The sequence below is a fragment of the Corapipo altera genome, unplaced genomic scaffold (genome assembly GCF_003945725.1).
Source record: "Corapipo altera isolate COAL_440 unplaced genomic scaffold, ASM394572v1 24b, whole genome shotgun sequence".
Taxonomy (NCBI): Eukaryota; Metazoa; Chordata; class Aves; order Passeriformes; family Pipridae; genus Corapipo; species Corapipo altera.
This window is the reverse complement of record NW_020884888.1, coordinates 11,261,473-11,273,947: the sequence shown is the minus strand read 5'-3', so window position 1 is coordinate 11,273,947 and position 12,475 is coordinate 11,261,473. Positions and strand designations below refer to the sequence as shown.

General features: G+C 41.5%; 1 protein-coding gene across 5 annotated transcripts in view; it reads left to right on the top strand.

Annotated features, from left to right (window-relative positions):
- The window catches only part of VWC2 (von Willebrand factor C domain containing 2), a 55,239-nt gene extending 45,189 nt beyond the window's left edge, over window positions 1-10,050 (top strand). For all 5 annotated transcript variants that reach the window (XM_027644022.1, XM_027644021.1, XM_027644024.1 and 2 more), the window contains exon 4: window positions 9,564-10,050. In XM_027644022.1, the coding sequence (XP_027499823.1) occupies window positions 9,564-9,715 (152 nt within the window). In that variant the 3' untranslated portion in view covers window positions 9,716-10,050. The remainder of the gene's footprint in view (window positions 1-9,563) is intronic.
- The last annotated feature ends 2,425 nt before the right edge of the window (window positions 10,051-12,475 follow it).

Sequence of the window (12,475 nt, the reverse complement as noted above, 5' to 3'; positions counted from 1 at the left end):
CTCCCAGTAACCCTGCCAAACCCAGCAGGGTGACTGGGATTAATAAACAGCTTGATAAAGGGAAGGATTAGCCCCGTTAACCTCAACAGCAAGGCTTTAAGCTCCCATGCTTCCAGTGCTGGGGCAGACAGGCATCTTCCCCTGCTGCAGCCCACACAATGTCCCATCACTGTTGCCAGTCCTCACAGTGCCTGGCAATGCTTCTGCAGTTTCTGTAACAGAGGGAAAATTAAGCGACGATTTGGTTTGTTTTCTTAGATGTGACTGCCCTCTCTGGGTTTCAGAGGTAATTTCCAAGTAGCCAATGCTTTTGTTGTGTATTGTGACTCCCAAGTAGTCCCTGGGCTCTGCTCCACTGCGAGCATCTCTGCAGGATGCTACACCACAGGTCACGTCCCAGACCTCTCTTCCAGGCTGGCTTTAGCCCAGACTGGTTCACTGTCTAACCTGGACAGTGCAGGGGGGAGCAGAAAGAGAGCTGGGGGGAGCACAGGTAGGCAGCTTTCTGTAAGCATAACATCGATGAAAACGTGCTCCCAGCAGGCAGGGCCAGTGGTAAGCAGGGTGAGGAGCTTCAGCCCTTGAAGATTTCTGTTTCTTCCACAGCACTGTCCTGGAGAAATGGGGTACTGATGGCTTGGACCAGTGCACTCTTTGCTCAGTAAAAAAATAAGCTGGATGGCTGGACACAGAGAATGATGGTGAATGGAGTTACATACAATTGGTGGCTGGTCACCTGTGGTGTTCCCCATGGCTCAGGGGCCAGTCCTGTTCGGTATCTTTATTGGCGACCTTGACAGGGGTATCAAGTGCAGCTGAAGGAGCTGGGGTTGTTTAGCCTGGAGAAAAGGAGTCTCAGGGGAGACCTTACTGCTCTCTAACAGAAAGGAGGTTGTAGCCAAGTGCAAGTTGGACTCTTCTCCCAAGTAACAAGCGACAGAATGAGAGGAAATGGCCTCAAGTTTTGTCAGGGGAGATTTAGATTGGATATTAGGAAAAATTTCTTCATTAGAAGGGTGGTCAGGCATTGGAACAGACTGCCCAGGGAAGTGGTAGAGTCACCATGCCTGACAGTGTTCAGTAGGTGCGTGGATGTGACACTGAGGGACACAGATTTAACAGTGAACTTGACAATGCTGGGTTAACATATAGACTTCATGATTTTAGAGGTCTTTTCCAACCTAAACAATTCTGTGATTCTGTGTTATCTGAGGCATCTGACATGATTTTTCCCAATGTATTCAAGCTCAGTGTCTCTAATTTCCTAATTATCTGGGTGGTGACTGATCTGCAAGCAAGCTGAGCACAAAATCGATGCACGGGTTGCTGGCTTCTAAGTGTTTATATAATTTTCTGTAAGATACACACAGTGTTCAGCTCATGTCTAATTGGTACCATTTCTGGATGGAATGCAATGTCCCTTACAAGTTGTAGGACCTTTGAAAATCATTTTAAGTAGCCTACTCGAGTCTTTCTGTATTTTCTCCAATAAAGGAAGTTGTTTGATGTAGTTTATTTTTATGGCACTGAAGCCTCATGTTTTAATTGGGTACTTTTATGCTCCAAGGCTTTCTGTTTGCAGTATTGGATTGTGCAATGTTCAGTGTTTCTCTGCTTCTTTTTGTTCAGTACACAAACAGCAGATACCTAATTTCTGCTCTCTGAATACACCTGAAAAACTAAGGAGACAGCAGCAGTGGTAGGATTATGGACTGTTCCCTTCCTGTAAACCATTTCTATCTGTGCAAAACTGTGCAGCCCTGTTTTTGGTAGCATTTGGCATTGTCATTCCAGGGATACTAACATCACCTCAAAGTGAAAGTCAATGAAGAATCAGAACTGATAAGAAGCAGTGGTGAAAAAGATCAGTCCAGGGGCTGTGGTGGCTTTGTTTCATGTTCTGTGGGACTTTTTGGACACTACTCCAATTTCTAGGACTGGGACCAAAACGAAGTGTTCGTCAGTGGTGCTGTAAAAGTAAAACAACAGAACGTGATCGTAAACAGGGCTCGTGAGTCTCATAACCACAATATTAAAACCCAGCTCTTAAGTATTTTATAGCTGATTTTATCTTCTGTATTAAAGCACATGCACACATGTGCGCGCACACAGAGACTACAGCAAGTGCCAGAGTTTTGATACCCCCTTTGTCATAGCAGTGCCACTGATGACATGATCACCCCATTTAGTTACAGGAGATATTTACTGGGCTTTCTTCTGTCTGTCCACTCACAGCAGATGCTGCTATACACGTCCTTCTAAATTAGGTGGCAAAATTAATTAGATTTAATTGTTTCTTCCAATCTATCCGTTAGCTGTGCAACTAACAAAGTGTGATGCTACTAGAGGGAGAGGTTTTATTATTCTTAAAAGCACCAAAGCTCTGTCTAGCATGAAAAAAAAATGATGCTTTGATGAAAGGTTGCACATTGCATACACTGCCTTTTTGTACTTCCCATAGCAGCTAGGAAGAATCACAAAATGGGTTTTTCTTCTCCTTGTCATGTATATATATATATACACACACATACACACACACACACACACACACCCCCCTCTCTTACTGGAAGTCTGTAGGGTATCTGCCATCGTTCTCTGGCTGCCAGTATCTTAAAGCATTGATAAACTATGAAAATAGTACTTGATTTTTCAGGGTCTCAGATTGCATTTAAAATTGGGTCTACCTGAATCCTTCTTGTGTAATTGAAAACTCTCTTTTGGACTTTGTTCAATAGCATCCAAAGGTACCTAGGCAAGTAAAAGGTTGCACTGGATTGGTAGAAGTCAGAATCATGACAGCAGCAGGGGTGATGAACTTATTTTTGTGAAAGAATGAGAGTGTGCTGTAATCCTGGTCACAGACTACTTTTGCCTGCTGCTTTTTGTGCTTTATTTTCTGTGCTGATGTTTCAGGGGAGATAGATGTATTTTTTATAAATGTGTGTATATATATGTGTGTGTATACACACACACACACACACACACACACACACACACATATATATACATATCTCCATGTGAGAGTGAAACAAAATCAAGCCAGGGAGATACAGACTCCTTAGAAGAGATTAGAGATCAGAAGGAGATAAAGTAGGTACTGATACCATCTCTGGAGAAAGTGATTATATTTGAGAGGAATGAGGGAGATAATGCCCGTGTCTCAAAAATATTGCTGCTGCGGTGCTGTGTGGCACAAAAGCCTTATTTTAATGTCTCATCATGCTGCGTTAGCACGTTTTGAAACCCATATCAAATATCTTAGCAGGTGACAAGGACTTTATGTCCCAGTGTGCTGGGAGATACGCACAGCCAACATCTATCCGTGGTTCAGCACTTAGCTCCCTGGTGTAACTTCTGAAGAGTCCTTGGTTTTGTACTGTGGCATACTGGGTCATCTGCAACAGCAGACAGCTTGAAAGCAGGTATCTACTTCTGCATCTTCCAAGTCAGTGTTTCATTAGTCTCTGTGGCATCTACAATAGATCCTGGAGGAAGTCTCAAAACATCGGAAAGAAGAAAGATCTGAGAGGTGGAAGGGAAGGCTTTGCTTTCCCCACCATGTTCCTGAAATTACTGAGCAACAGAAACGCTCTTGCTGTATGTGGAAGACTGTCAAGTAGCATTTCTGAAAAGAAAAACTTCTCTGTAACACAGAAAGGCAGCAGCAGATTTTACTTGAGTGCAATGATATGTTTGTTTCTATAAGATTTCTATCTGGTATAAAATTCATAAGTCATGAAAGCATTAGGTCAACTTTTTCATCAGCGGTCACAACAGAAAGGCAAATGTCAGGAAGTAGAAGAAAAATGAGAAACAAAACAGGGAGTATTGCTGTGCTACTGTACAAGTCCATACTGTTTCTACAGCTTGTGTGTGGTGTGCAAGGTCTGGTCCTCACAGCCCCAAAAGGAGGTAGCAGAACTGGGAGAGGTCTGTGGAGGTAGCAGGGACAGAGAGGGTGCAGAACTGGCCTCCTTGAGCTGCAGGTGATGGGAGGGAAAGGAAGCATGGTACAGGACAGTCAACTCACAAACAGCATGATAAAGGTGGGGATGGTTGTTACTGCCTCTTCCACTATGAAGATTTGGGAATACCAAGTTTAGGTAGTGGGTGGACAACAACAGAAAACTGTCCTACCCTGCACACAAGAGCTGTGGGCTTCCTTGCCATCAAATGCTGTTTATCTGGGTTCAGCAGGATGTTGGAGAAATTAATCATAAATCAATTAACTCCATCCATTAACTCCATTAACTTGGCAAGCAGGAGCCATTTACGAAGTCTCTGATTCAGAAAGTGCTGGAAGTTGGGTACGTGTACTCGCTCTGTCCCCATATACTTCCTGGCTGCTGCAGGTGGATGTCTGATCTCACGCAGCACAGCTGCTTCTAGAATAATGTCATGGTTCTCAAGGCTTCCAGTTGTAAACTTTCGTGTTGTAACCACTGGAAATATCTCCATGCAAATTGAAAAAAATCTAAATTAAGAAAGGGGGGTAAGCTAAATGTCTAAGTTATATAATTTATAAAGTGCTCCAATACCACAGTGATGCATACTAGAAAACTGTTAGGGTAGATGGGGCTGCTGTCAGGTACCTTAGAAGTAAGTGGCCTGTTTGCCTGCTGCAAGGAGCTGCTAAAAGGGCATCTGTGAAGAACTTCAGTGCAAACCAGAGCCCAAAGCAGTCTCACATCAAAGTGTTGTATTACAGAGGTTGTCACTGTAGTTCTAATTGGCAAAAATCTGCCTTGACTCTGGGCAAACATATCAACTTGCAGTTGAACAGATTTTTTTGTCCATTTCTTTGTAATTTTTTTTAACACACGATGAAAACAGTAGCTTAAATCATGGTTTACAAAATTGCTGTATCTCATATTTTTTAACTGATCGGAACATGTGCCCTTACAAAAGCAAGGACAGGCAGAAGAGGAAACAGGAACAGCTTCGTGCTGTGTGGTTTTGTGGAAGGAAAGGAATAGGAGGAGGAGTTTCAGAGAGCCACTTCCGAGGTTGTCAAGGTTACAGGTGCTGTTGCTTCTGTAGGTGACTGGCTTGGGCATTCTCTCCTGAGAATTGGCATTAGCTGTTTTCTTCTAAGAGAACAAAATTTGCATTTTAATTAGATTGTTGCCTTTGTCAACACTGAAGCATAACATAAGTAATTGGAAACTTTTCATAGGACCAGTGTAAGGATTTAAAAAACCAAAAAACAATAGCAGCATTTTGATATTTTGAAAACTTTAGTTTTTTACTGTTTCAGAGATGAGGATCCCATTATAATCTCTCAATGAATTGACCTTGAAATCTGCCTTCCTAGTTTCTTAGATCCCAGTATAAATGTTTCTAGGATTTCTAGGAAGCTAGGATTCACCGTTTGAGATGTGTGGAAGCCAAGAGCTTCATGCCAGTTGGGTGCTCAGTGTGAGAACTGAAGATTTGTACTGAACTTGTTGCTTTGAGACATCACTGCAGTGGCAGCAACTGTGCCTTCACCCTGGGAAAGAAATCTGTGCTGATACCAGCATGGTATGGCTCAAGTGGAGTCTGACAGCACCAGCCGTATACTTCAGGAAAACAAACAATGTCGTGGTTGATTTCAAGCTGCACTCAGAATTGATACAATATGTCATACTGAATTTTCTGCCAGATTTAAGAGTGATATAGCAAGATCTTCATCTGCTGTGAAGATGTGCAGCACCATTGACTGCCTTAAAGCTATATAAGTATATGCAGTTGGGGATGGGGCCCAGGGGGTTTATACTATACAGCCAGTGCTTCACTGAACGAGTACCAGGTGCTGAAGTTGGGCGGAGTAGTGGTGTTGCCAAGAGGAGTTTAGAAATCAGGCAGCCTCCTTTGTAGATAGACCAAGAAGACTACTCCTGCAGCAGCTGCAGCAGCAGCATCTAGTAAGAAAGCCCACCACTGCTTTGGGATTGGAACAGCCCCAGTTTACTTTGAAATGCTTTACATGTGCTGTCAGGTAATTTTGCAGACTTAAAAACTTAAAAATGGCTCACCTCTTTTGATGGAAATCTGACATTTTTGCCAAATCAATATAAACTGCCCAGCATTAAGCAGTAGTTTCAGCAACTGCCATGCCTTCAGGGTAGCTTGGCCACTCTGAATGTGGAGGAAACTCAGTCTATTAGAGCATGGTGCTAATAACACCAAGGTCATGTTTTCAATCCCTATACAGGCCAATCACTTAAGAGGTTGACAAGATCATCCTTGAGGGTCCCTTCCAACTCAGAATATTCTGTGATTCTGTGAAATGTTCTTCTGCCTCCCTCTGCTAAGTTTGAGACTGAGGAAGTGGCGCTCCTGAGTTGTCAACACCAGTTTTTGTGTGTCTGCCGTATCTCGTGACCCTCCCACTGTCTGCTCAAAATCTTCAATTCCTCAGTTTCCCCACTGTCCTTTTAGGCAGGCAGAGGACCATTATAGGCTTCATCATTACCGTCCCTGGCAGAAGATCCCCAGGGAAGGGCTGCTGGGGGCTCAAGTGCAGCTAGGGCAGCCCTGCACCGAGGGCCCACTGCTGCTGTCCCACATATACCCCGTCTCTGCAGTCTGGTTGCTTTGGACCAGTCCAGCCATGTAAGTCTGGGTTCTGTGACTGCTCCTCAGAGGAAAAGGAAATGGATAGGGATGAGAATTGCCTGCTTGGTGTAGAGACAGCCACAGGAAATCAAGAGCCAGAACTAGCTCATACAGCTTGAAAATCGAATGAGAATTTTGGGTGAAGCTCAGAGGTTTTTTTCCCTAGAAGTCAGAGGCTTTGGAGAAATTATAAAAGCAGAGTTGTGGAATTATTTCCCTGTGTTTGGACACTATATTATACTGACATTTATGTGCATGATATTGCAGTAATACAGTCAGTTCAGCCTTTTTATTGATGACCTTTTCTGTAACATTAACCACAATATTGTGCGCACGTGATATTGCAAAGAAAAAGGCGAGGACAAGGATGCCAGTTGACTATAGCCAGTTTAAGCATTATAAGGTTTGGAGTTGCAGTAAGTATGGATGCAAATGCAGAACCAGAAAATAGGCAATTTTCTACAGAGAAGTTTCTTGATGCTGAAAAAACATTTGTTGCTGTCATTTATTTTTGTTGGGTCCCTTTCTCAAGTAGATGGGTATTGCTCTTCTGTAGGTTTACCCAACCAATGACTTTCTCCCATATTATGTAGTTTAACAGTTGAGGTCTGTAACTTGTATCTTTACATTTAATAACTTTTTGATGTAAGAAGGACTCGTCATACCTGGCATTAAGGTGTTGCTAATTGTGACTGGAGGCATTTGCATTATAAATCCTAGTGCGTTATATTATGGGTTTTGCACCATTTTTACTTCATTACCTGGTTGTTTTTTATAACCAAGTATAGCCTGTAACATTTACCTTTCCAGAATGAAATAAATCCTTCATAGGGATTGACATTGCTTTTATTTCTCTGGTGCCTTTTACATAGTGTTTAAATTTCAAGTGGTCTTGCAGGTTTCGTACAAATTCTCCATGGAAAGTAGATTCTGCTTTTAGTATTTTAACTTTTTTAACTCTTTATATCATATAGCTTTGTAATTCATAGGGCCATTACAGGCCAGCATGCAAAACATGCAAAAGAGTAGATGAACTTATCTTGGGATGAAACTTTTTTAAGGTGTAAGAAGAATACTATATTTCACTGAAACAGAATTATATAGATTAGCATTCAAGTATTTTAAACAAAGTTCCACTGAGGACAGCATAGTTAACACTGCCTTATCTTGGCTGAAAACTGGGGCATCTCCCAGTGTACAGTGGGACCCAGGAGCATAGCTTCCACCCAAAAGTCCTTCTTCCTGTGTTGTCCAGCCCAAGATTACTTTGCATGGAACTGACTGAGGCGACTGAAAACACAGAAGTATCACAGTAACATTAGGATAGTAAAGCAGTCGATTTTACATGAGATATGCTGTATTTTACTATCCATTCTGCATCTTAAGCCTTGAATGGGCAAGAAGCCACCCAAAACTGTGCAAGAAGCCACATGTTAGAGATAATTGTCAACAGTCAATCCTAAAATTGGAATAGGCTGCCCAGGGAAACGGTGGAATCACTATCCCTGGAAGTGCTCAAAAGGCACGTGAATGTGGCACTTGAGGACATAGTTTAGTGGAGAACATGGTGGTGCTGGGTCAACAGTTGAATTCAACGACTTTAGAGGTCTTTTCCAACCTTATTGATTCTAGGATGCTGTGCTCCTGTGAAAACAAAGTATGGGCTTAAATATTCAGGGTATTAATGGATGCAACTTGGGGAAGAAAATTTCTGCAAGTCTTGCAGGGCTCTTCTAGAGGGTGTCTCTTCAGTGAGGAAAGGCCTTCATTATGGCCAATTTGGCTTCTAATTCCCAGGGTGTTTATTAAAACTATTTTGTTTGTGCTTTAAAATGTGAAGTATACATTTCTGTAGAAGTAGTAGTCATGCTCTTTGACATAGGTCTTAAGAATAGACCCCCAGCAAGGGAAGACTGAGCCCATATGGGATATATTTACTTGTATGTCACGCAGGTTGGCAGTCAGTAAGTGTTTTGCACGCCCATAGCCTTTAAGAATTTCATCAGTGTATGCTGGCCCCTGCTACACATCCTGCCCTGATGGACAGTGGTACTGAATTGCTGTTGAGTGGCGAGGCTCTGCTTGAGCAGCTGCTGTGTGTGCTTATTGAGTGGAAGGGCCAGGTTCCACTGAGGACATGAGAGTGTTTAGACAGATGGTTGGAGGGTTTAGTGCTGCTCTACAAGTGCGTGTGGGTTTTCAAGGCAGAAATAGACTTCTTTTTTAACAGAAATACAGAAAATGCATCCGTTGCAGCTTTCTGCAGGAGAGAGATTTGAGGATGTCTGTTGAAATGGATCAGATTTGTCTTGTGAAGATTGCGCTGGTGGATTTTTCTCCTGCCTCATCCTTGGAAATGAAGTTATTTCAGTGTACTATGAAAATAGGTGTTTGTAGGTGACTTACATAAAATTGAATATTTCTTTTATACATGAAAAGTGTCTTCATTGAGAAGAGGTTGGAGCTATTCCACTCTGTTGGAAGATGACTATATTCTCACAAAATGGAAAATAAACTAATCTGATACTTTGATTACTACACAAACTAAAGCACTTGTTTCCAATGGGAAAAAGCTAATAACATTTGTAATCATCTCTCTAGTAGCTTACAGCAGCACTGTTGCATTATCAGTAGCTGTCATTTTCTGTAGCTCAAACCTGTATTGATCTGCACCGTCAGTGTATGTCCAGGTCTCTGTCACAGTTGCATGTTTCACAGAAAGGCTTTATTGCACCTTCCCATGGAGGGCAGGACGGTCTGTACCAAAAACATCCAACCACTTCGAAGGGCAACATGCTACCATTCTCTGCTGCTTTTGTGCCTTGTGCACAATGCTTGTGTTTGTTTAATGTGCCCAGTGTTCCTCACTTTGTATTAGCTTTTCTGTGTTCCGGCCAAAACTGCACTAGGCTGGATTACAGTCTGCTACTGGTATCACATAATGATCTCTTTCCTTCTTTTAGGCCCAAACTGCTTTGCAGAAACCCTTGTCATTCCAGCAGGCCGGGAGGTGAAAACTGATGAATGCACTATATGTCACTGTACTTACGAAGAAGGCACGTGGAGAATTGAAAGGCAAGCAATGTGCACTAGACATGAATGCAAGCAAATATAGGAATTCTACAAGTCTACGTACTTTTCGTGGTTTTTATAAAATATCTCACAGCAGTGAGCACCCTAGATGACCCAGGAAAATCTGAATGAGAAGATTCTGGAAAGGAGCAAAGAATAAAACACTGATATTTTGTTTTTCAAAGTAACATAATACTGCAAGCAAAGAAGTGCATATATTTAAAATGTTTGGACATAAGAATACCTGTCTTAAATGTGTTATTTTCACAGTGAGTACACTAAAATACACTCAATAAAATATTCTATGTATTTCTATAATATCATTATAGAGCTTAAAAATAAATGTTTTATATAGACAATGCAGATTGAAGTACTGTATCATTGCCTCTCCTGTTGTGTACATGCGTCATGACTAAAACATTACATTTCTATTCTAGTTTCACCATATGTGGGTTTTCTTGCCTTTTGTTTTGTTTTGGTTTGGGTTTGGGTTTTTTTGCTGTTACATATTTTGAGTTTAGTGGGGCAGGAAAGAGCCAGCATATGACAAAACTTTGACATTCTCACTTTTGGAAAAAAATAGAGTATACTGTGCTTTCTGAGAAAGTGTGTTTATTTATGAATATAAATGTGTGGTAATGTAGAGGTAGGTCAGGTACATTTCTTAATTCTACTGGTGCTCCCGCCTCCTACTCCACAGCCAAGATAACTTGGAGCAGTGGCTAATACAAAACTGGTCTCTCATAGCAGTTGTTATAAAAAATTAATCAGACAAATTCAATTCCTAATATTAATTTCAAGATAAAGTATTTATCAACGGGGCAAATCTCTCTGTGATATAAACCATATTGCATCACATAACTGGTAGAAATTATGGTAAGTAACCACACAGCATCGTTAATGTGATGCATAATGGACTTCAGGAAGTGCAGCTTGGAAAGGCTACAGCAGCCAAACAAGCCTTCACTGATGTGGCCACATTGTTAATTTGTGGGTAGGAGAAGGGTTCGTATTGAGGAGAAAGGTTTAGAATTAGGTCTTTGAATCCATCAGAGGACTTTTATTATGGAATCTGAATCTGACTGCATGTGAGGTGAATCACATCTCCATGCTTAAGCCACCAACAGCCTTTGCTTAAATTCATTGTGGTTTTAGTTTAGTTTACCACCAACTCCAACATTACATCTGCTTTGAATAGCCATTAAGGCAACGGCTCAAGAAAACGCTTAAATATGGCTTTACTTCTAAGCATTTGATGGAGGGAAGACTTGATGAATCAATATCTAAAATCAGACGACTTGCTTAAATTCCCATGTACCCTTTGCTACTTATTCCCATGGTGTAACCTGGTTACCAGGTTTTCATACATACGAAGTATGATTCTCTAGTACTCCTGAACACCATGAGACTTTTCCCAGTGACATCAGTGGATCCCAGTTATCATGTCATGTCTGTATTTTGAGCGTGTTTCTGTCTATCACTGGGCATTGTTTGGGAGTAAAGGAGGTATGTTTTGTCTAAAAATCGTAATAAATTTTTAAGTATACCTATCTATTTCATAAGAGTCAGGAGTCATACGACAGAAAGCTAGCCCCTAAATCAGTCAGACCCATGCTTCATGGACCTCTGCTTGCTGAAATCAAGTATCTGTGCAGCTCTGAGAAAGTACCATGAGTGCCAGTGGTCTTCCATGCACGACTCCTTGAGATAAGTGGAAATATACCCATGTAGGAAGGAGCTGTGCAACTTGAGCATAGAAGGTGGACCGTGTGGAATTGCCTTTTCAAATAGGCTGCTTGGTGTCTAAGCGACACATGGTTTTTCAGTGAAACTGTAGAAACTCAGAATTTTTGTCTTTCAATGTATGGCCATAATATTCAAGTTCTTCGAAATCTTATCTTAGGCTAGTCACAGTTTGCTTCTCCTTCACCGGAGGTTCTTGTTAAGCTATATACCTAGGCTTTGAATTTCTGTTCTTCTGGAGACTTCTGTCTTTGTTGAAGTAGTGAGTGCAAACTTAGAACATATTTTAGTATGGTTTTCTGGTGTAGCTTTTATAAATATTTTCTATTGCACGTTTTTTCCCAAATATTTTTCTGTCTCTTAGTCCTGGTACTAGCATATTTATGTTATTTTTACGTTGTTACATTACATTTTTACTGTAGTAATAGGTGGTTCCTTTCCATTTTGTATGACACTTCCTGGACTTGTTCGTCTTGACACGCAGTGCTGCGGTGATTTCTTTGAGAGATGATATTTTGAGATATAATTGTCTTTCTTTTTGAGAAATGAACTTCAAGTCTTTTTAGGTTGTTTGTTTGTTTTAATGTAGTGAAGTAGAAGTTATAACAAGCTTTTCACCTTCTTTATGCTTAGATCACTGGCCACATCCAGCTTTGGTGTAGTATTACCACACGGGAGCTCTTTGGTTATCCCTGAAATGGAGTGAGTCTAAGTAACTCTTCCTGAGCAGATCCCACTAGCCTTGCCCAGTTGTGGAACCAATCCCAGTTGGCACACAGTGTGCTTTGGGATAACCCTGGTAGGAAGCTAAGCACCATACAGCCTCCCATAGCCATCACTCACTCCCCAGCTGCCCACCCAGAGTGGGACAGGGTTAAAAAAAAGGAAGAGTAAAAGCAAGAAAGCTCATGGGTCAAGGTGAAAATAATGTAATAAAGAGAGAAGTGAAAGAAAAAAGAGAAAACAAACCAAAAGAAATGGCACAACAGCTGTCACTCACCACCTCCCACGAGCAAAGCAGTGGACAGCCAATTCCCAGCTTTAACTCAACCTCACTCCT